This window comes from Bombus flavifrons, chromosome 14, assembly GCF_040668555.2.
Source record: "Bombus flavifrons isolate JBK064 chromosome 14, iyBomFlav1_principal, whole genome shotgun sequence".
Lineage (NCBI taxonomy): Eukaryota > Metazoa > Arthropoda > Insecta > Hymenoptera > Apidae > Bombus > Bombus flavifrons.
The window spans coordinates 1465079-1490878 of NC_138455.1; the positions used below are offsets into that span (position 1 = coordinate 1465079).

The 25800-nt window shown below is 31.4% G+C and overlaps 2 protein-coding genes across 2 annotated transcripts in view; one reads left to right on the plus strand and one right to left on the minus strand.

Annotated features, from left to right (window-relative positions):
• Positions 1-25800, plus strand: part of Bin1 (histone deacetylase complex subunit SAP18) — a 386327-nt gene that overhangs the window by 346731 nt on the left and 13796 nt on the right. The gene's annotated exons all lie outside the window — the stretch shown is intronic.
• LOC138186728 (KICSTOR complex protein SZT2) overlaps positions 4041-25800 on the minus strand; it is a 31905-nt gene continuing 10145 nt past the window's right edge. The window contains exons 8-25 of the mRNA XM_069126853.1: positions 24883-25623; positions 24532-24731; positions 24029-24192; positions 13642-13948; positions 13192-13380; positions 12509-13099; positions 11892-12268; positions 11712-11814; positions 10562-11398; positions 10108-10402; positions 7782-9697; positions 7567-7661; positions 7050-7476; positions 6497-6872; positions 6089-6254; positions 5643-5859; positions 4460-5520; positions 4041-4364 (exon numbers count right to left, since the gene is read on the minus strand). Of these exons, the coding sequence (XP_068982954.1) occupies positions 4233-4364; positions 4460-5520; positions 5643-5859; positions 6089-6254; positions 6497-6872; positions 7050-7476; positions 7567-7661; positions 7782-9697; positions 10108-10402; positions 10562-11398; positions 11712-11814; positions 11892-12268; positions 12509-13099; positions 13192-13380; positions 13642-13948; positions 24029-24192; positions 24532-24731; positions 24883-25623 (8194 nt within the window). The 3' untranslated portion in view covers positions 4041-4232. The remainder of the gene's footprint in view (positions 4365-4459; positions 5521-5642; positions 5860-6088; positions 6255-6496; positions 6873-7049; positions 7477-7566; positions 7662-7781; positions 9698-10107; positions 10403-10561; positions 11399-11711; positions 11815-11891; positions 12269-12508; positions 13100-13191; positions 13381-13641; positions 13949-24028; positions 24193-24531; positions 24732-24882; positions 25624-25800) is intronic.

Genomic DNA, 25800 nt, shown 5'->3' on the forward strand with positions numbered 1-25800 from the left:
CAGTAGTGTCCGCGGCAGCTTTGGAGGAATGGGGTTTAAATACTTTAGACAAGTATTTGGCAAACAGGTTAGCTTTTTCTATAGGGATTATTTGCGGGGGGCGCGTGAGTTTCCTGGAGGCCTTCCATAGTGAGTAGTTGGAGTCAGCTGTGGGGGACAGATTGGCGAGATACTTCTGAAAACAGTCGTTTTTATAATTTTTTATGATTTTGGTTAACTTTCTAGTTGCGTTGTTTAGTTTGCGCTTGTCATCCCGTGTTCTATGGGTCTGCCATACTCTTCTTAGTCTACGTTTTTCTGCTATTTTTTTTAGTATGTAATGGGGATATTCGTGTTTACTGGTGGAAGTCTTAGTAGGTGTGGAGGAGCGGATAGCGTTTATTATGCTCATGTTTAAGTAATTCGTGGCTGCTTCGATATCTTCATTAGTTTTTAGTGCAGTTAGGGCTGAAGTTGAGTGGTTAAAGACTTCTCTAAAGAGCTGCCAGTTGGTGAGTTGGTTATGAATAAAGCCATTAGGTGTATTCTCGATAATTGTTGTACTGACTGTTACTATCACGGGGGAATGATCAGAAGAGAGATCAGCCGAGGAGTTGATTTGGACGTATCTTGGCGAGATATTTTTAGTTACGAAGAAGTCAAGTAGGTCGGGTATTTTGTTAGTGTCAGTGGGCCAGTATGTGGGTTCGTATGTGGTGAGGTAACTGAGATTGTTGGTTATTATGCTGTTTAAGAGATTTTTGCCTCTTACTGTGACCAGTCTGCTGCCCCATTGGGTATGTTTGGCTTTATAATCTCCTCCAGCTATGAATCTATTGCCCAGGGTGCCAAGGAAGTTATCAAAGTCTTCTTTGGCGATGGAGTGTCTGGGAGGGCAGTATACTGCTGAAGTGGTGATTGTTCCCTGGCAGTCTTCTATTGCTACGTTTGTTGCTTGGAGGTAGTCTTCCTGGAATGATGGAAGTTCATGTATTTTTAGGTAGTTTTTGTCGGTGAAGTGGGTTTCAGATACGAGCATTATGTCGATTTGCTGCTGTTTAAGGAAGAGTTCTAGTTCAAATTTGTGTTGAGCTAGACCGTTGGCATTCCAGAGAGCTATGCGTCTTGTTTTTATTTTGCGTCGGGGCGTATTAGTTTATCCATGATGAGTGTTAATAGTGATAGCAAATTATTTATTTGCTCAGATTGTTTTTCTATTAGCTTTTCAAGTCTAGAGACGGTGTCTGTGTTTTGTGAATTGGGGACACTATTTTGAGAATTGTCCCTGTGGCTATTCGGGTTATTTTGGATTCCTTGTACTGCTTGGACGTAGGAGGTTGAAGTAGTGGTGAATTTAGGAGGACTGGGTATTTGATTGGTTAAAGAGCTTGAAGTAGTAGTGAATTTAGGAGGACTGGATATTTGGTTGGTTATCTCTTTTGCTCTGAGTTTTGGGTACTTATTTGTGTACAGGGTTTTGTAGGCTGGGCAGCCTTTGTAGTTAGCAGGATGGTCACCTTGACACTTCGCTGGGGTTTCCGGTGATTTAGCGCACTGATCAGTGGGGTGTGTACCTGCACATTTAACACAGAGGAAGGTATGGTTGCAGTATTTCTGCGTGTGACCGTACCTTTGGCACCTTTTACACTGCACTATCTCTTTTTTAACAAGCGGTGGTTCGAATTTTACTATAGAATTCATTAACCGACTGATTTTGTATATTTCCTTGTTGTTGGGCTTTTGTTTTAAGTCGATAAAAAATAGGGATAACGGGTCTTTCGAGACTCTATGCCTTATGTTACTGACGTTGATAACTTCGTGGCCGTGTTTTAATAGTTCGAATTTAAGTTCATCCACGTCCGCTGAGTGGTGGATGTTGCGTAGAACCACTCGGAAAGGTCTTTCTTGTTTGAGTTGATAAGTATGAAAGTTGGCGTTCATGGTCTTGAGCAGTTTGGTGAGCCTTCTGTATGCGTCAGGATTTGTCGGCAGGATTTTCACTTGATTATTTTTTATTTTAAGGTTATAGTCCTCTTTGGAGATATCTCTCTCTATGGACTTAATCATCGTTTGTATGTCGATGACATCGTCAACAAATAGTGGTGGGGGAGGGGAATTTCTTTGGGTGTGTTGGTTTGTTGGCGGATCAGCGATTTCCATGGAATCGTTTGCGGTTGAAGTCTCCCCTACTACTGGACCTGCAAAAAAGTAATTTGCACCATATAATGTCCCTCTTCGAACCAAACAACTTGTGTTAAAACGTTTTTTTTGATAACTTTAATCCCGTGTGAGATATTCTGCCATATCTAGTTAAATGAAACACCCTCTAAATATATGCATTTTGATAAAGTGTGTATAATATTGTGGTCTGATAACATTTATTTATTATTCTTACATAATATGGAAGCAGAAATTTTAATTTGCAATGCATCTATTTATTGAGTTTAGGTGTTGGCATGCTTTAGATATTTCTTTGTTTTTTTGCACAGAAACTATTGTCCCTGTATGTCCACCAGCTTGTGACAAAGCTGTTTATTATGGTGCTGGAGTAGTACCAGTTTCTTCAGGGCCTTTAGTAGTCTTAGTTTTATTTATTACAATTTTTATGAGGTATGTTAATTTTTGGAGATAATTTTTTCCTGCTTTTGTACATTAACATTTGCAATTCCAGTGTAATATAAACCCATCCTATTTCATATATGAACAAATGTTATAAATTTGCAGAAATTGCTACGCCAAACATTAGTTACTCCTGACTTCATTGAGCAGCAGTAAGCCAATGCAACTTACCAAAATGGTTGCTGATAGTACTATGATACACCATTCTTAATTCTCGAACTGTTGTCCAAAAACAGCGACGTGGTGAGCTGATCAGTGTCACTTTTGATCTATGCTGAAATTAGAAGATACCAAATTTTATTTAGAAACGCTTAGCATAGCATATAAGAGAAAGAACAAATGCACAAAAATGTATTAGACATTTTGTATATTTTGTGGAATATTTATTGCCTTTTTTATGTAGATGTTGTCAAAGAGTGATAACAGTGATTGATTATAGTCGATGTGACGGACTTACTGTTATTACAATTGGACCAGAAACATGGCTCAAAAGAAATCCGACGCGGTTCAAATAGAGTTCATAAATGTTCGAAACATTACTATAATAATTTTAGACACCCTTTTTTTACGTGGAGGAAATCTTTATAGACATCTTCCTTTAATTAGTGCCGGATCCTGGCCGGTTAAATGGTGGTCTACCTCAGCACGTTAGGGAGAGCTCTGCAAACTTCTCACAGTCCTCTCTCTGCGCCTCATCCTTGACTCGTCTTCTGGGAGAATACATCTACTACTAAAATGCACTTCAGTCACACGACGCTATGTGACTACACCACAGTGCCGCTTCATGTGCGATCGCAGTCTTCCCGAAACCCAAGGAGATAGAATGCTCATCTTTGTGTAAAAATCGCAGAACTTTTGATAAAAATAAGATAGAACAATGAATCTTGTTTAAAGTTAAAGCTAAGATATTGTAGAATAAGGAAAAAATGCAGAAGAACTATTACAAACAAGTTTTGACTTTGAAAATCTATATTAGATTTGAAATTGTTTGACAAAATTGCGATTTATCCATTACTATGTATTATTGAATTTTTGTCACGGCTTATTATATATCATTTACTATAGATTTTAACATTGAATTTAAATCTAATCGCGAAATTTATCTAGTCCTTCAGGATTCTAGGAAAAATGCGATTTCAGTGAAAAAATAAAATCATAATTTTTCTGGTTTACTTGCTTCGATAAGACTGGTTTAAATTTATGCATTGTATTTATTCATATAGAAATTCAAACGAACCGTTGGTCATTCTTTTCTGCGACTGTTTATATACATATGTATGTATTTATAGATATGCGGATTTTATACTTCGTCTGTGATGATATAATACTCGCGATTGATAGTAAATGGTGGTTTTGTTAATAATATAAAATTGATGAAATAATATAGATATTAAACTGAAAATTATTTTTCGAATAAGCAAACAATAGATTATAAACTTAAATTTTTGGAAATTAGAAAAATATATTTTTTGTACAAATTACAGCAATGAAATATAGTATAAGATAACAAACAAAGAAAATATACATAATTTTTTTAAACAATAAAATTAGTGTCACATATATGTTAGTTATACAACGTATAAATAATAAGTACAAGTATTTGGAAAATTTTTTCTTTGGAATGTCATTTACTATTAACTGTAGAGACCCATCCACAAATTAAAACAGCAAGCATTTACAAAACCTTCTATTAAATTATATGTGTCTTCTACACAACATGGGGCATTAATCATTTCTTCTGATTTACAGTAAACTGCATACAAATCCTGAAAATAAATGAAAAATTATTAATAAGTTTAATTATATGTTGCATGTGTATATAAAGTACATAAGCAATAAAAACATAAAAAATGATACGAACCCCTCGTGAGGCATGTAAATCTATAGTTAACATCATGAAAACTTGAAAGAAACTTGGATGTAATATCAGTAGATGAGTAATATTTCCATCTGGTGTATTGAATTGTTTATGATGTTCTTGATATTTATTTTGCAAAACCTTTGATAAAGTTTGATACCAAGAAATTGGTTGATTAATAAATGGCCTCAATCTTGGATCCAAGTTTAATAAAGGTTCAACATGAGCTAAAGAACAAAGTTCGGAGAATTCGTTATAATTCATTGCAGATTTACTTTCTAATAATTTATTCCATAAAAGATGCGTTCTACATTGTAATGCTCCGCGTTTTATCATATTCATTATATGCATGCGAGCCGCATTTGCTTGAGACATTATTGTTTGTTGCATGAGTTGCTCGTGCGAGGAATAATAACCTAAATAATTAATCGATTCTTGTCGTATTTGAATTAAGTGTGGCGATGAAGAATTCACCGAAACACTTGGAGGATTTACATTTTGAGTTAACGGAGAATTAGGTACTGGTGGAGGTGTTGGTGCTCCCGTATTATTACAATTGGTACCAAGAGTAGCACTGTATAATTTAGTATCACCCTTTTTATCATTTGAATCTTGTTTACATTCTTGAAGATCCGAAGAAGATTCGTTTATAGTATCCATATCAGCCTCGGTATAAGTACTTGGAGATTTTTCGACACTGTACACCGTACGAAACTTCCCAAGTTTATTGTTTTCTACTTCTCTCTTTGGATATAATTCTCGTTTGCTTGTTAACATTAAGTAGTATTTTAAAGTAATTTCGGTTTTTTCTACTTGTGGAGGCTGTCCTAAATGTGATACAATCAGAACAACATCGAAATCATCGGTGTATTTAGTATCTTGTGCGTCGCAGTAACTAATTAAAGGAGTACTTTTTAAGCTTACTAGAACATATTCGCTTTCTTCAGAATCTTGAAGATCACTTTTCATTATAAATACACGCATATTATAAGTCTTTTCATGAGATAATAAGTAAGAATATAAGGTCCGACCTGATATCGCTAAATTGCGAATAGTCACTACATCTAAAATATAAAAATACGTTTATTGTAACTACTAATTTGTTTATTTGTGCTTTTCGCGATAATAAATCCCATACAACATATTTTAAAAGAAAACTAGAAATATTTTATTTTATTTCACTTACCACTGTATATAAGATTTCTCGCGTAATTTGGTGCTTTGCTATAATATTTGTTAAAATCATCAAGAAAATGAATCAAGTGATAACCTTGTTGTACTAACAAAGGTCCAGTCCCAGCTATGTACGAATGGATGGAACGTAAATGAAAATCATATGTAAATGAATGTAGATGCATACTAATTTTAATTTTATCACATGCATCCACGAAACTTAGCATAAACTGTAACAAATTAAAATATTGTTATATTCTTTAATTAAAAAAAACAAATGAAAAGTATATAATTATAGCATATCAAAAAAATAAGAAAAAATTAAGATCTTATTTTTCTATGAAATTAAATTATAAATACACATGGAATTATAATTGAAGTTTGTAATAAACTTTATAACATATTTAGTTTAATATCAAAAAACAGTGCACAAGCAAATAAAAAAGTCAGGTAACTTACTTGATTCACTAAAGCGCTACTGGCTTTTGTTTGAAGTCGGCTGCATTCAATAATATGTAATTTAACAATGAAAAATGGCTGTGATAAGTGAATTTCAAATAGTAATACTCCTCCAAGCATTGACTTTTTGACATAATAAGATTGTTGCTGAATTGGTTCTTCAAAACTGAAAAGTAATATTAGTTAATTATATAAATATTATTCCGTGAGATAATTTTCACAGAGGTGAAGGGGACATATTGAAAATTTATGGAGTTAAACTAGTGTTTCTAAATTATACTCCTATTAGCATTGACATAATATAAATATTAAAATTTTTAAAGGCAGATAGTCGGACATTATCCTGTTTTTGAAAAATTTGATTTGTTTACTGAACATTAAGATATTTAAATTTTAGCAGAGCTTTACCTATTATCAGGTGATTCTATTTGCACTGAACTAAAGCCTAATGAGTGAAGATATTGCTTGTATTCTGACAACATCAAACTGCACAATTCTTTATGCCATTTTATAAGGTTTGTTTGTTCATCTTGACCTTTTTGCATTTGTTGTGATAGTTGTTGACATACGTTGATGCCTGCATTTAAAGACGATTGTGCCGAAAGTGAGTGATCTCTTGTAGCCGCAGACTGTAAGCGCCATGAAGGTAAGAATAATAATGGTGTGTGGCAAAAATGTATTAAACGAGAATATTGTTTAAAAGTATTTAAAGCGATGATTGAGATTGGGATATTCGGAGCAGCATTTCGATTTTGCCACATTGCATATAGCTTGTTCAAATCTTCTGAAAATTGTAAAATAATTGTATAAGTATTTAGTTCCAAAATTTAATCGTGCTGTTTTACCGTATAACATTTATTATATCGTAATATTAATATTGTAATATATTAATATTTAAATAGTAGAAAAATTAGTCATATGTAATAAATAGAATAAAATTTAATTTCATTTCTTCATTTACCTTTCACCTTTTTTTCGCGTAATCGCAAGTCTTGTAAATCACAAACTGCTTTTATCGTCGGATCTATATTGCTATGAAAGTAATTATTAGGTTTTACATCACGCATTGTTTGACCAATTACTTCATTCCATGAAAATTGATTATGTTTTATATTTTGCGTTCTGTTATTCAATCTTATCCACTCTTTCCCATCATTGTGTGGCACAGCAGAAAACTTTGTAAGACTTTCCATGTCCATAATTTGCAAATATTGTGAATTCGCATGTTCCCTCGAGAAACTTGGTCGATGATGGAATATACCTAATTTTTGCATTATTACGTTTGTAAAAAAGTTTGATCTTGATGATAGCCACGTGCCCAAATTTGTAGTTTGCTTTATTAATTTTTCAGATTTCTCTTTTGACCAATTATACGTATAAAGAGCTATCTACGGTTGTAATTTAATTTGAAATTAATGGTACGAAGAAAAGTAATTTCACCTATTTATAAGTATTTACATATATCTCTTTTAACTTACATTATCACTTCGAATTTCCGCAAGTAATATTCGTTGTCTTGATACGAAATTAGATTCTAATATCAGTGGATTAAACTTTTGCAAAAGTTTTTGATCTGTAATAAACAATTGCTATATTTACTTGTTAACTTTTTAATATTTCTTGTACTAGCAGTTTTAATGGATAGTAGTAAAAAAATGACCTCTATCTTATGGCTATAGAAAAATATAATTACCTTTTGGGATAAGTAATTCTGGCTGTACTGTTTTGCTGAACGAAGCTTTCCACTGATGGAAGTTTCTAGCTATTAAAATACATTTAGTGTAGGTACCTTGTACATCCTTACTAAAGTCACATGGTATGTAAACGGGCAAATCTAACTTCCCTTCATTTTCTAACACAGAATAGTTATTATTTTCTAGTTTAGTTAATAATTCCCCATTTGAAATATATTTTTCGATGAAGGGTTGCCTGTCTTTTAAGACAAAAGATCTGCTGGATGTATCCGGTGCTTGACCTTGTATAATAGCTTCTAACTCTGTAATAATCGTAGATATAGGATGTCTGTGATTAAGAATTACTTCATGCCTTTTTACCGATGGAACTCCAATTTCTAAAGCAAATCGAAACCATTGTGATAACGTTACACAGTAGATACTGTGTAGTTTTCCTTCTTCACCTGACTCGAATCTATCAATTGTTAAATCATGCATTATTTTTGGCAAAGCATCAATTTTTACCGAAGTTTGATTCTCTTTATTTTCAATAGATATCTCTTGAGCATCTTTTGTAAGTGGTTCTGTCAGAGGAGTTAACAAAAATTTATATTCTGTAACTAAGTCCCAAATTGCATGTTTAACTGCGGAACATAGCTTTTGTAATAAAGATTCAAGATTAACTCTGCCTTGTTTCCAAATTTTAAATTCGATCAAAGGCGGTGATTCCGCGGAACTTTGATCATAAATTGACGTTGATACGATACTTTTAAAATCTTCTACGTTTATCGTTTCAGGGAAACTATCTATTGGGAATTCATTTTCTAATAATTTTATAGGTTCACCGTGTTCTCCTGTAATTGCCAAAGCTATACAAGCGATTCCTATACTCCCACTGGAATGACTTTGATTACACAGAAAGATGTCTGATTCAGAAACTCTTTTGATAGATCCTTCGAGTTGTGAGTAATCTTGAAAATGATATTCTGGTCTGTTATCAGTATATTTTGGTATATACAAAAATTGAAGTATATTTTGACGTAAATAAAATTCTAAAGCAGTTATGTATAATACGCAATGCTTCTGTACATTTAAACGTATGATAAATTCTGGCGATTTTGGCGGTTGAATAAAATGAACGTCCGCAGGTGTCAATTTACACATCGGATTTCTTGCTAACATAACAGAAAGAACTTCCAGAACCGCATCGTCTAAGCGATTTTGTAAAACTTGTACCAAATCGCGTTTAACTTCCGGTCCCGCGTCGGAAATTCCATGTACCATTAAGATGATCGAATCTTCAGTTTTATTTAAAACGTTTGATTCTTTTTCGCTAAAAGATCGAACTCTAGGTCTTGTATCATTTGCCGTAGCATTATCACTCAGCTTAACTTGTGATAGCGAGACTACACTATTGCTCCGAGAAACGACAAGTTGTTCATTGCTTTCCGATAATTTGTTTTGTAAAGTTTTTCCATCGCTAATTTGTTCGTGTAATCTTAAGTAAAACACGTTTTTATTATTTTCTTGGTATACAAACATATTACTCCGGTTACTAACAGCCAATCTATTAAGCACACCGTGTAGAACTTTTATACCTCGAGAAAGTCCTGATCTCCCTGGACCAGTTTTTAATCGAGGATGCAGTCGAAAGGTAAATTTCCAAACAACACGACATCGAAACATTCCTGGAGTGAAATTTTGTATTAAATCTCTACTTTGTACAGCATTACTAAATTCACTCGTCATCTCTGATTTCCAGTTATAATCTTCGCTTGATTCTGTTTCTAAAAGTTCTGAACATTTACTTGTTTTGTGAAGATTTTGCAGAAGTAAATATTGGTTTACTCGACGACAAGTACTCTTTATTTGAGAGACCAACATTTCTTGAGTATGCCAATAACTATTTACTTCGGGCGATATAATCTCTAAAAACCTATTGATGATAACAATTTTTATTATGGTCCATTTCTAAGATATTTTTGATCTTTACATTTCATGAATGTCAAATATACATAAATAAAAAGGATAATAAATTGTAGTTAGTTTAAAAATTAAAAAAAAAGATTGATAGTAGTAGTTTACAAAATTTTGAGCAACCAAACATATCAACCAATTTTGAATTTCATCGATTTTTAGAAAGAATTTTCAGTTGATACGTATATATAAAAACATATCTAAAATTAGAGGCAAAGAATCGAATTTTTATTACCAAATACTTGTTAAAAAATTTCCTATTTCAATTTGTATTATAAAATTTATGTATGTACATAAACAAGCAGTTCATTTTAAAATATAATGAAATGAAAATATTTTATGTTTTGCTTTAAGAATATTACTACTTACCTACAATGAAAGTAGACACTGACATAATCATTTTCAACGTTTAAGATTAACCAAAAATTGGGTAAGGAACTTTTACGATTATCAAGATCTATTAACCATTGAAATCTGTTTTCCGACGTATTACTTTCTTTAAATCTGTCCTCAATATTTTGGTCTTCATATATTAAATTAATACCATCAGAGTAAGATTCCTCAGATTTAAAATTTGTATTAGGCTTATTTTCTGTACAACAGCTGTTATTTTCTTGTTGTAGCTCTCGCGGATTTTCTTGTTCCAGATTTTTTAGGGCACTATCTGGAATATTGACGATATTAAAATTGATAAGTTTTCTAACAGATTTTTCGTGTTATGCGTTTTAATTAAGTTTCACATTCTATGTACTATTAAAAAACATTCTACAGTAAATATTATACATATTTAGTGTTATAAAACATTTTCGAGAAAAATACATACTATCTTTTGTTTTTGATTCCTTTCTCTCGTTCTTAGACTGTTCTGGTACAATATCGCTCACTTTTTCCATATTTTTCACAAAATAAAACAAGTTTCCTTCTTGACGAATACAATATTTATCAATTTGAAGTTTCTTTAACTCACTTATAAATTTTGGTTTGCTATCATCCGAGGGGAATACAAAATATAAAGGAACTTTTTCCACTTTGCAGCTAAATCTATCCGTTGATTCCGAAACGTGATTCGCTACGAAATTTAAAACGTTCTCGTTTATAACGGGTTGATCTAGGAACGCGGTTGCGGTTTCATCTTGTAACAGCCACTCAATTTCATCTTTTAAATTGCTTATAGCATTGTGTTGGCTTAAAGGTAAGTGAGACATTTTTTCTTGAAAGAATTCGTTTTTAGCATTATTTTCTAAGCTACTTCCACTTTCCGTTCGCAAACTGCCTATAGGCGAACCACTACAAAAAGATGTTGCTCTTAAACCAGAATACCGTTCTAAGCTTACTTCCAATACTTCTTTTGGGAGATTCAAACAAATAATGTCCAAAGTGATTTTTAAATCAGCTAAGCTTAAGCCAGCTATATTTCCATCTTTATAGTCTTCCATCTTTTGCAAAATTTCCATGAAACATGTTGGCAGAGATTTTACAGGGATGCTACTAAGACCAGATCTAGATTGGAATCGAATAGAACAACTTAACTGTAAGAATAGCGGTTGCTCTCTTCCGAAAATGCTTTTTCGCTGGAAATCGCTGTTGACAGATTCCATAGAACCATGCCGTGAAATTTTCGGAACTTTGTTGACATTTGCGCCTGGCCACGTTACATTCCCTGATTGTACAATTACAAACCAAACATTTATTTTTTATCTATTACCTATTTATTAGACATATTAAAATTATATTAAGAATACTCTTATACATGCATTAGAAATATATACATTTCTACGTAATATTAAGGATTATTTAATTCGAAATATTATTATGCTTGTTTATTTTAAATAATTAAATATCAGTTGTAATATTTTTATTTTATATCGGTCAAAATTATTTTCTGATAATCAAAACCGAAAACGAAAGAATTATCCTTTCCTATTCATTCCTTTCAAGTCGGAAGTTTGTTTTAAAAATTATTTCGTATTTACCTTTTCCATTGAAATTGCGTGATGTATCATCAATATTTATCGAATGGAACATAAGATTCTCTATCTCATCGTCATTGTCTGATTTTTGACTTTCTATAAGATCCTATTAAATATTAAGATTAATTACTTGATTAATTAATCTTATTTATTAATTACTATTACATTATTTTAGCAACAAACCGTTTCATGTTCTGACCAAGATGGTGAACAATAATAAAATTCAGGGTGTGCAGGTACAGGCCTAAAGGCAACTGTAATTATTCTTTCAAATTTTTCTTTAATTAAATTATGCAATGGCTCAACATCGTTACACGTAGAAGGATTTAGTTCGCCCAATAAATTTTTATCCGATAATTTGCTCAAATGTCTGCATACAGATCGCAAATAATTTGTTATATTAATTTCAATTAGAGTTTCTTCGCATTGTTCTACTGCAGCTTCCATATCATTGTAAGTAAGAGGTTGTTGCAATACCAACGATTTGTAAACTGCAACTACATAGCAATGACAGTGAGCCAAACTTAATACCTTGCAATGCTCCACAAGACTTCGTTGATCTGTTGTATAGAAAATTATCATTATTTTATATCAGTCTTCAAAACATTAATGTCACAACTTAACTATTTAAATATCAATTAAACTCTAATTATCCAAATATTAACATCGAACTACTATCGGTTGATTAATAGAATCAAAAGATTATTAATCAAGAAGTCAGGCGTTAAATAAACATCGCTGTAAGAATATACTGTTCAGGAAACTATACAAAAATCAACGTTATTCGCATTTTTATTTACCACTTGCAGTATTGTCGGAGTCCTCACTTTTTGGTTCCGGAGTCGGAGGTTTTGAATTATAATCAGATTTTAATTCGATAAAATCTTTACATTCCTGCTGTCCAACTCTGAACGTGTGATCTTGATAAATATCCTTATTGTGCGAAATTTTTAATTTATCGACCAATGTGTCGATCAACAAAGCCAGCGAACAATCATATACATAAACTGGAATAACGAGAGATTCTTCGCAATCGTGAAATCTTTTCTGCGTATCTGTGTTTATTATACTGTCCTCGATACATTGACCATATAATATCGACTCGTTATTTTCTAATGATGGAAAATCGGTTACGTTAATATCCATCCCGGTAGTTTTTGAGTACGTATCGTCTTCATTCAAATCCATATTGAATATGGTAGATTCGCCATTCCTTTCGGAGTTATTGCTTGCTGATTGCTCTTCTGTATACGAAGGAGACGTAAATAAACGTACAACGTCCTTTTCTGATGCAGGTAATATTGTGATAATTACATGAGTTGTACTAATTCCTTTGATAAAACATTTCCAACGCGGATAAGAATTGAACTCAACGTTGGAAGAGAGCCTCTCTAGAAATTGTTTTAAAATTAAAAGATACGTATCCATAATATATGAGAGTTGCTAGAAAAAGTTTGTATAATTTCGATAATAAAGATAATACCTTTTTCAGAAAGAAACGGTAAAGGTGGACCACCGACGCGACGCCTGTCAAGAAGCATTTTTGTGAATCTTTGTGATTCAGCAGAAGTTAATAAAAGTTCTTTATTGTGTAACTGTTTCATATGTTCTAAGAAATTATCCATTAGTATTTTATTTGCACTTCCCTGTCCCTTATCGTTGCCAATTGTACCTTGAAATAATGTGATAATTTAATATGTATTCCATTGTTGATAAGCTCATTTTAGTAATAAAAATATAATATGTATCAAGTAATAGAATGCAACCGAAAAAAATTTTAAGTGAAAAGAAAAGGCTTTCGTGTATGAGTATTTGTTATTTTATCTTCCTTTGTTTTATTTTTTACTTCAATTGTATTACATTTTAAATCGAGCAAATCTGTATAACTGTACGAAGTACGAATATTAAATAACTTATCGAATAAAATTTTTACCATCAGCAAACATAGAAAATAAGAGCTCGGCTTGTTGACATTTTGGCAAGATATTCAATGTGTCGAAAGAAAAATGCATCATGTATATCTTTTCATCGATAGTTGGTAGACCTTCGCATGATTCTTCCACGGTGCAGCTATTAGTTTTGATGTTTTTGTTATATTTTTTCGGTAGTTTGACGTCATGGTGGGGGATTTGTCCATAAATAATTTCTGTATTTTTTTCGTTCGGTATTACTTGACTTAATAAGCTCAAGTACTCCAAAGTTAATAATGCATTGATGCATTCCTCATCTATTCGAGCAATCTGATAACGAAATATAACATTATTAGAAAAAAGGAAAACGATTTTCAACCTGTAAATTTCATAAAATTCCGAAATTTCTAGAATTATGTCATATTTTCGTATTACATCAATACGCTTCGAAATAATATGTAAAATTAACACTAGATGCACCGACCCGATCAAAATGGTCCATTTGCAATTTTCTAAAAGTAAATTTTCGATATTCATAAATACTATGGTCTACAATTGTTTGTGTTTGTTTCTTTGCATGCTTATTTGTATTTGTGTTCATACTACAAACTTTTTATTTTTTATTTTCGAATTACATATGTTTCAAGCTACATAACACTAAGTATATTTAAAGGATCATTTGAATCTCTGTACACAATATCATACACAAAGTATCCGATTTCAATCTATATACACATATGTCTATATACATGTAGTTATATTGTAACATGCATATTACAAATTATAAATTATCTATAGTATGATGATCGCAACGATAGGTATGACATATCTAATATATTTTGTTATGGAAGGGAAGTAAAAATAGGTAATATGCCAAAAGATTGTGAGACATGTGGTGTCAAATTATTTTTCATTTTATACAATATTGATATTCCTCTGACAACGTATTAAAACATCGGTAATATTTGTGGAGTATAAGACAACAGATCTTATAAAGTTTTAATATGTAACTATTAAAAAAAGATTAAATCTTTTACGCATAAAAGATATGAATAATTTGAATTTGTTGACGTTTAAAGTATATTTAAATTTTTATATAAACGATTAATTTATTTTTATTCATTTATTTATACATAATCCTTGCCTTGCGGCTTTAGATGATTCCCAGCTTACCTTATTCCTACTGTATGCTCGTCTCAAATGATTAATTTATTTTAAACCTTTAAATTCTTCAACACACAAGAAAAAATGGTATAAAAATTTGGTGGATAATTATAATAGATAGATGCGTAAATATTTGAACAATAATGAATATCATAAGAAATATTTATTTCAACTTTCAAATAATGCAATTTATAAAAATTCGATTTATTTGAAAAATACAAAGGGATACAAGTGTTTTGACCGCTTAAAATAGCACGACAAATAAAACTGGAAAAACAATATTCTTAAAGAAAGTATATTTATAACGCACAAAGAATATTATCGACTAAATTGAATCGCACGAACAATTACACGCAGTTAAACGCTTTCACGATAAGAACCGTTTTAAAAGATTTTATCGCTATTGCAACATGCCTGTCCAGCAAGGTATTAAGAAGCGCCAATAGAATGATTCCACGAAAGCTTCACTTATCTTCACTTACATTACTGATACATCTGTAGCGAAAAGATATTCTGCAGATAGAGAAGAAAAGAATAAAGAAACGAGGAACTTCAGGGATCAGGATTAAGTTGGAGGAGTTGAATCTCACTTTAATTCAAAGCGTAGAGACCACTTCTCCACTTGAACCATGAACCCCTTTCTTCTATATATTATTCAATTCTGATGTTTCGTTTGAATTTCGATTTGGATATCGGTTATGATATGACGAGAAATATCCATTTCTTACGAAAAGATGATAATCAACAAGACCTTGAGCTGGAAGAGTTAGATCTGGCAAGTTATCAGAGCGCTGCTGCTCACTGCCTAGATCCTCACTTCCAACTGCAAGTCATGCAGATCACAGCCCATGCAACGCCCATGCAGTATCAACGAAGGAAATCAACTTCTTTTTGCCAGCTCACCTAGAAATCTTTCAAGAGATTTCGGTAAATTTGTAATCTTTACTGGAAAAAAACTTCTCTTTTTATTCACCAAATATCGATTGCGTATTTGAATTTTGATAGAAAAACATTTTTTTAATACAGTGATATGTGAAACGTTAAATAGAACTATAAATAACACAATGCACGCAAGATAGGATAAAGATTTTTAAATAATTAAAAACATTTAATTACTAATATATTTGTTAATGAAATAAACTTACATTGTTTCTGCTACGAAATATGTATCATAATTGTACTGTGTTTTATTCAAATTAAATTTTAATATATTTATCTTCCGATTAATTTTAAATCAATCGCATTAATTTGAAAATTAAAATACTTACTTATGTAGGATCACAATTTTATCAACATATTCCAATTCTAATCAATATGTGAAATCATATATTATGAATCTGCAACATTTTTAGCCAATTATAAAATATACACATACAGTTTCATAAGTTTTTAGCTTCTCGATATTTTTGTGATATTGGATCAACGTTTTCTTAACATACCTGACCCCCGCAGCAACAAAATGTAACAAAACTAAAGTCAAGAACTACTACCAAAGAATTATTTCAAATTGTCACTGGTTAATTTCACCGACACTTAGGAGCTTGCCAGAAGAACCAATCGCAATTATTTTTGGACAAATACTACAGATCTTTATCACTCTTTAAACGTTCCACTCACATAAAACCGCAAAGATGCTTTGTGCATATACGGTACGATACGAACGTTAGAAAACCTCTTATGTAAAAAAAAGTAATCAGAACACTAATAAACAGTCGACTACGTGGTGGGCTTTATATATACCTGAGCCAACTGATAGAAAAATCTTGTTCTGAGTACCCTCATCGATATCGAAGCCCCACCTCAACAATGATAACGACACGCAGTGATAGACAACTTTATACACATATTGCTCCTTATTTTTGCCGGAAATATTACTTTAGTAGTCTTCTTTTACTATTTTTCTATCTAATATTACAGATAACACAAACTAAATATAAATATACAAGTTATAAAACTTATATAAATGTACAAAGTAAATCTAATAAATATGAACCTATATAAAAATAATTTTGAAAATTATTAGATTATTCTATTCTAATTCTAATTATAAATATTTCGTTTTAAATATGAAATATATGAACTATTATATTATTTTTTCAATCTAGTAAATTGAAATAATTAAAAAAAAGTAAGATAGTAACATATAAAAATAAAATGATAAGGCAACTACGGAATTAAATAACGAATTGTTTCATAACAATTTTTCAATATTGTTAAATAGGAAAGCCGAACTAAAGATGGTTTAACTGAATTTTCTAAAAAAAATGTGCAGGAAAATGAAATAAAACCATAATATATGACCATTACGGTTTATCAAAAGAGACTTAAAAAATAATACTATCTTTTCCTATTCGTCATTTGTCAATATATGTTTAAAAAATGTTTATCTTATTATTGAGTATATGATATCATACGGCATTTGTAATAAGGTTAACGAAATTTTTAATTTCCAAATGATTTCTTTGTCATAGGCAGAAATATCGTGACGATATAATATATGTATATAATTTAGGGTAAGTACATATTCGTGTAACTTTTTGTAACATGAAAGCAACATAAAAGGTGCAACTCTGTAACGAAAAAATCATATTTAACTTTTTAATATATTTGAAAATGATTTTCAAATGTTACAAATAAATTGATTATAATACCTTAGATCTTTTGGCGTTAGCTTGAGTTGATTGATTGTGCTTATCATATTTAGAGAATTTACTAAAACACGATAGCAGTTTGCGTGCGACTATTTATAGACTTTCCAAAAAGAAAAAGTATTGGAAAACAAAATATACCATTGATTCTTGTGTTTTATATATTTTAACACTGATGTGGTCATCACCACAAAGAGTAGTAAAGAAGAAACGTACAAGAGTAGAGTAGAACAATCAATGAAATTGTTTATACATATCAATAAATATGGGGCTTTGTTAGGGAATATATAAATAGAAGATGAATGGTAAGCAGTATACGGAAAAGAGACGTTAAATTGAAGGTTTCACAGACGGTATAGAACATACAGGCTCAGAACAAGGTAAAGTAATAAACACAGGGTAGGTAATAGAAATAATAGAAAAGAATGGCAAGCGAAAACATGTCGACAAGTGCACCTTGAAGTTTGGTCTTTTGATGATTCGTAATCACCTTCCAAGGAACGAAACCTTAGATAACTTTTATCTTACATATAAAGTATATTTATAACAAACACAGATGAAAATTCTTACTTTCTACTTTTGTTACAGATAAGGTAAGAAACTGAATTATACAATTTTATAACAAGATGTAATACGATTAAATTTGTTTATTAGTTTCATTTGACATTAGCGAAAAATACTTTAAACGTTATATATAAAAGATATACCTTCATCAACGAATTATATAAAATGATTTTATGTCAAAAGATTAATATCTTAATGATTAACTTCAATTGTAAAGGTTAATTGGAGTTCCTTTGTTTATCTAGAAAGTTGCAACTGTATTATTGTCTTAAATAAGAATAAAATTGAAAACAAAATAGATAACATCACACTGTGACCATTGGCAACCAGTTAGAATCAAATCTTATCCTGTATATTTTTGAAGAACATCATTATGGCTATATCATTTTATGTATTAACATCATAACCAAAGAAAAGATAAGATTAAAGATAAATCAAATCCATTCACGTTCAATACCAAATGTGTTTCATAAAAGAAAAAAAGAGACTGAATTAAGTTTGTTCGTGTTTTTCTAAAAAAAAGTGCTAAATCTACTTATACAATCAATGATGCATATACAGTTATATTGTAGTAGTCCCTATAAATGTAACAAGTCATTTAACTTACTTATTATTATAATATTTTTTGTCTTGTTACGGAAAAATTTAAGTACGTATACTATATTTATAATATATTTCTACCGAAATTGTTTGATAATTTCTCCCACAAAAAATCTTTAAACTTTCAAAGCAGATAGTTAAAAATTAAATACAGTAGAATCCAGTGGATATTTGAAGTATCATAAATTCCAAACAGTTATTGTAACAATCATTAATATATTCAGAAAATGTACAATCTGATATATAGTACAAACAACATAATTATTGTGTTTATTATAATATTTAGAGAATTAAAGAAATATCTATCCAGATTATATTTGTTTAGTTGTGTTTCTAAAAATATGGATTAGTATAAAAATCAGAAGTGTAAAAACCTTGTTCGTTTTTAAATTAAGAGTACTTGCATTAATATGTATTATAATATGTATTATAGAACACAAGACTCAGGAATCTACAAAAGAAACCAAAAGTGCTAAAATCAACGCAAAATTATCAATACGTATTTAACCTTTGAACGAAGGACCTTATCATAAATCAGGATTAGCTAAAGTCAAGAATAAAATGCACAACATCAAGGTTATTTGCAGACAAATAAACATAAAATTTTGTTCATATTTCTCTGAGAAAAATATTTTTTAAGGTGGATTATACACAACAATTTTATACTATGATAAATATTTTATATTATTCACGTATCCATGAATACAGTATGAATAAAAACTTATTCCGAAAAATAATATAACATATGTACAAAAATTATATTAAATTATGAATATCAGCATATTTACATGTACAAACCAATGATCTGATCAATCTATTTCACTGATAGCATTTCGAAATAGAAAGATAATCAAACATTCTTAACGTATCACTAAGTAAATAACGTTATGAACATGGTCTCTTTACAAGTGGAAAAGATTGGGGTCATTTTCGCCCCAAACGACATTTTTCCAAACTCTATAATTCTAATACATATTACTTTTTGTATTGCTTAAAATGAAAAAATGAATTGTTTACACTGAAAAAAGAAGAAAAAAGGCTGTATTATGATTTCTTATTGTATCAAATATTTGACACAATCAACATTTTTGAAAAATGTCTGTTCAGCCTGCCGTTTGATTAAGATGTTGACAAGTCAAGATATGTTTATATGATCGTGGTGTGATCCTTTAAGAGGTCGTAAAACCCACTTCCGGACGGACCCAAGCCGTGACTCGGGAAGAGTATCGGTTACGTTCATCCTCGAGCTGGTTTTTAAAACGCGGTGAGGACGGTCATCATGGTGGTTTTAAAAGGTAAAATTCCTATATACCAACCCGGGCCGAACCCAGGTCATTTCATGATTCTCATCACATTAAAAATAAAATGAATCATCGATGGCCGGTCTAACGCAGGATTGTTTGATTGTTTCTATTAGACATGAATTATAAAAAAGATCTTAACGAATGTTTTATCATTTAACACGGTCCTAATTATAATTAGTATGTTGAATGTAACAGATGATTTTCCACAATAAACAATTGGGAGCGCTATAATTGAAAAAATTCACCTCTTTTTTGATTCATCGGCTTATATCTTGGAACTGAACGAATATGGAGACTAATGTTTCGTGTGAAAGTTATAAATGATTAAATATCGTACAAAATGAGGTATGTTTTGTCAAGATGGCACCATTGATTGAACTACAAAAAATTAAAATGTGCGATGTTTTTCAGATAAGGAAATCTCGGTGAAAAATGTGTAGATACTGTTGAAAATTATAAGTAAGGCAACTCTAGTATTCCCAAACAAGTACCACCAAGTTTTGCTTCGTCGGTTAAAAGCTTTTTGTATTATCAAATTATCAAATAAAATATTGAACGCTTCCTGTAGGCTGCCATAAGCAAGTAACATTGTTACTTCCGGTTGTAATGACTCCTCCATGACTTAGATATTAATAAAAAATTTAAATATTTAACAAAAATTAAAACAGAAATAGGCACTTCGATTCTTCGGAAATTGCCTTATAAGTTGTAAATGGAATAACTTTTGAAATAATTATGTGGAGGATTAGTCGTTATTAGGTTGAGCGAAATAACGAGAGCGAAATATTGCTGTTGCAGTCAGTCAAATATATTTTTGAATAAATAAATAAATAAATTACAGACGAATTGTGAGTCTTTGGTACAAATATAAGTTGCGGAATAAATACCCGATAAATACTCGGAGAAACTCTGTAGATCACTTCGGTACTCGTTTACACATGTTGATGCTCTTCGATACTGTTCGATAACTCTTTCGCTCGTGATGGCGTCCGTTTATTGATACTGGTCGGGGAGAACCGGAAGATTTGAATTCGTCTACGTTTGACGGTTGTATGTATGGTAGCGGCGAGTTTATTTGTTCTTTCATTACTTGTAACCTAACGGTCTTGATACTCCGAGGCGAAACAACAACAGGATTTGAATTGTCCTGACTCGCGTGCCGCTACAATTACTTAACAAGAATGGCATTTTTGTATTGAAAAATGCTTATATTTGCGTGAAGTTAGAAAAAATTTTGCCTTGCGTTGATGTGAAGTCGAGATACAATCGTATTTTTTCTTCTAAATTCATGTCTCAAAGGCACTTCAATATTAAAAGCTGAAATTTGCAGGAGGTGCAGAAAAAAGTTTAAAGTGTATGATACATACAATTTGAAATGAATTAAGCACATGGTCTTGTGAGAACTGAAACTGAAAGTTGATGCAAATGCACGATGTCTATTATCATAAAATTTCTATATATGAAGAAACGTGATTTCTTCCAGTTCTAAAACAGGCTAATTTATTTGTACGTGTATGAGAGAATGATACAATGTATGGTAATAGTGATGTAAAGCTAGAAATATTCTTTTCTTCGATGTATACGATCACAGATTATTAAGAGAAGTGAAAAAGGTTGGCAAAAAATAAAAAAGCCAACTATCACACGGAGTTTCCAAGTGATCACCCATATAAGTATTCTCCGTACCCAGTGTTGTTTACAATTTTTATAATCAGACGAGAATGTGTATACTCGCGGTATAAGCGTTGACTGGAATATCTAGTTTTGTTATTTGATATTAATGCACAGAAGAATAGCTAAAAAAACATGTAAATATTTGTGAAGATGAGCAGTATTTGTATACGTGCATTCAGATGTGTAAAATTTTGCTTCATTTCATTTTCAAGAAAATGGACTACGAAGCCGTACACTTCAGATATAATGAGAGTCAAGTAGACGGAACTTCATAATTGATTTTATCGAAAACAAAATCCTGTATTAAAAATTGTCATTTTACATTTTCGATATGTGTTGCACAGAAAACCACCCCCTTTTGGTTCGTACTATCAAACAAAGTATCTAACTCCGAAGAAACCTGTTCAAATGATCGTCATTGCCTCTGAAGTATACTTGACGAAACTACACAGTCAATTTTTTAGAAAACAAAGTCTAGTATAAAAAATTATCACTTTACATTTCCAACTTGCTTTTGCATGGAGAATACTGTTTGACCTGTACCACGATTTTCGGAATACCCTGCATAAATACTAAAAATACAAAACAAATTTTTCATAGAGACATCGTTGTCTGAAAATGTTGCATATTTTAATTTTTAAAGCCAATTTTCAGTTCAACCAGTAGTGCCGTCTTAACTAAACATATCTAATTTTGTTGTTTCATCATCTACAACTCTCACACGAAACATTATTCTCCATATCCGCTCAGTTCCAAGATATAAACCGATAAGTAAAAAAAGAAGCTACTTTTTTCGATTATAGCGCTTCCAATTGCTTATTGTAGAAATTCATTTGTTACATTCAACATACCCTCATTCCTACTCATACTCAGGACCGTATTAAATGAGAAAACATTTATTAAGATTTTTTTATGAAATGGTGTATTTCCGGCCTGAAACCTCTTTTTCACTTGCGACTAATCGCCTGACTCGCCAAGTAATGCGACTGAGCCACGCGCGACGCCGAAATTACTGATAGACAATCTATAAATACATTATTGAGAAATATATAAACGAGGCGTATATTGAGTAAGGTAGTACCATTCTAAAATTATCGAAGGTATCAAAATGAAATTTGTCGCAAATTAATTAAGTTGATCAAAACCGTATAGCAGCATAGAAAAGTAATGAATATGAGAAAAGATCACAATACATCATGACCCAAATGTTTAATTATCCATACAATTATCCATATCCAATTATCCAAATGGATTCTTACACCACGCTTGGCACGCAGCTGGTTTCGCTGCGCGGTGATGAGATTTGTGACCCGGTATTTGCTATTGAGACAAGGAAAAGCGAAAACAGAAAATTTGGAAATACATATTGTTTGTGGAAATTACTGCACGGTTGTTTGAATGTTGCTACCTAGATAGTAGAAGATTAAATCTTTCTCTCAAAAATAATCAATCGCCTTTGACCGTGTTGTAAATCTCATATCACTTTGAACCTTCGTGAATGAGTTGTGAGAATTGTTCGGAAATCGAACAAAATTCAACTTTATTCTTTTTAATGGAACCATACATTTTTTAACATATTAATCAATCTATCATTCCTTATAAAAAGTTATTAATCTATTTATGTCGAAAAACTATTAATATAGAAAATAAAATTTTAATAAATTAAATAATTAAATTTTTTGTTCAAATATTAACAAATAAATATATGTAGTGTTACGATAGACAATTTTTCATTATTATAGTATTAATTATTTATGTTAAAGATATTATAGTTTCTAATATTATATATTATTATATAATAATAATATTATTATATAGTATTACAAGTTAATAGTGTTATATACTAACACGTCCTCAGGAGAATTTCGCACATTCTAGCAGTAAAACAACGTTCAGTTGCGACGGAGAGTCATACACGTGGGCATAGCGCGTATATATTCCATATATTTTGTAGTCATATGCAACTGATCTGTCACGGTGAGCCTTGACTTCGCAGTCGCGTGTAACCCGTAATCGCGGCAACGCAATTGGATATTCTGCCATATACGATAATGGATTTTATAGCTGCGCGTTACTAGTCGCAAGTGGATAAAAGACCTAATCCGGCAGGATTAGTAAAGATTTTAGCAGATACGAAACCGGCACTACTGTCTATGAAGATTTCACCCATGTAGAAGAAAGAGAAAGGTTGAATGAAGTTTATGTACGAACATGATTATATCATATTCGTATGTTCGTAAAGCGATGCGTTTGTAAGTTTCACTTTTCAATTTGTAAACACAGAGAGATAAGAAAGAAACTCACCTTAGCTTAGCTATTCGAGAACATATACATACTTCAGTAAATATTCGAAGTTTGAAAAAGTCGGGTGATCTCAGCCCAAAGTTTTAGGCTTATTCGAGACAAAGATGTCAGATGCTTAGATTAATTATACATAATAAAGTACATATACTCACTGCATCTGGAATCTCATGATATTGCAAAAGATGCATGTATGTTGCTGTGGATTGTACAGGTAATTGAGAAAAGCCACACTGTGGTTCAATCCAAATCTCAGAAATAATTTGAAAATCTCCAGAACTCTCAGCATCTTCTACACTTATTTCGCCATCTGCAGTACCTAAAATGTATACAAATTTATTGTCAAAGAAACATTTTTTATCTAATAACTATATATACGCATTTTCGTTCGTGATCGATATACTAATAAATAATAAAGCTTCAAAAATGCACAGATTTCAAAAGCTTATGGAGAAACAATCTGCTGTATATCGATCATTTTTACACAAAATGTATTTGTAAGTGTAGAAGAAAACTATCTTACAAAGAATGTTTTACACGGAGTGTTACTGCTTTTTTGGTTATATACTACTTATTCATAAGTAGTAGTATTCTCTTTATATTATAAAATAATATAATGTAATATAATAATTATTTCTACAAACATCAATATCTTTACCTTCGTCAGTATCTTCTTCCGATGCACTATCGCGTTCTAATGTTGTGTTTGACATAATATGTGGCGGAAATAAAATATATTGAATAATACACGGGTATGATGTATCATTTTCACCAACTCCTTGCATTTGTACTTCAAGAACCATGTTTATAATACCCGCCGCTGAATATGTGAAACTGAAACCCTCAGCCAAACGCATTCTACGAATAAAAATATATAATATTCTAAATTATTTCTTTACTGGTGTAATTGACAATGAAACAATAACGATAATGTAAAACTTCTTTAAAACAAAATAAGATACGTTGTTATATAGAATAGCAAAAAGAAGTATTAATATACCGTACTTACTTTGTAATTGTGGAAAGAATTCTTGCGATCGCAGTTATATTCAATCGTGGTAATACAATTCCAGGAATGGTTTGTACGAATGGCCGTTTTACATGCCAAAGCCATCGATTATGGTATAAGTATCTAGACAAACTAGTCGTTAAAGTTCCACCTAACATTGGTGTAAGTCTCGTTGAAATAGTCTGAGTCGCATCGGGGAATACAATTAAACTCAAATCAGTTGGCATTCTCTCGTATCTAATTAATATCTTCTCTAAAGATTTATGGACAATAGTGCAAGAAGGTATTTCTTTTTGCTCCGTCGGTCTATTTGGTAAAGTAAGTTTAGACAATCGATCTAAAAGATCGACGACAACATTATGTCGAACAACTCCTTCTGTTCCAGCTGCGAATGCGATATTAAGAATGACACAGAGAGCTTTACAATTAATACGAATCAGCGAGAATGAAACTGGGGGTTTATCCGCTTCTCGATAAATAAATTGTACATATGTATGATTTTCGACGAGAACGAAAGTTGCCCAATTCTTTAACATGGCATAAAGGACAGCAGCTGCCTGACGGCTTTGAACACATTGAAAACGACCACTTTGATTTGCTTGATGTAAATGCCTTGGCAACGGTCTATCGTGTGATAAAATTAACGTTACTCTTTGTGTGTGCATCCAACGAGCCCACTGTAAAGGATTTAAAGACACTACAGGTTGCCAAATTTGTCCGAATTGTGGGCATGCAGCATCGCTAAAAATAAGTATATTCCGTGCATAAATTTCTTAAATGATCTTAGCTTCCGTTTACTCAAATTGTATTATAGCTTAATAATGCCAAATATTCCTGTGTTTATCTATTTAGTTATTAAAATTTATTTATTTAGTCACTCATAAAATTACGCTTAAAAGTCATAGATACAAAATTCAA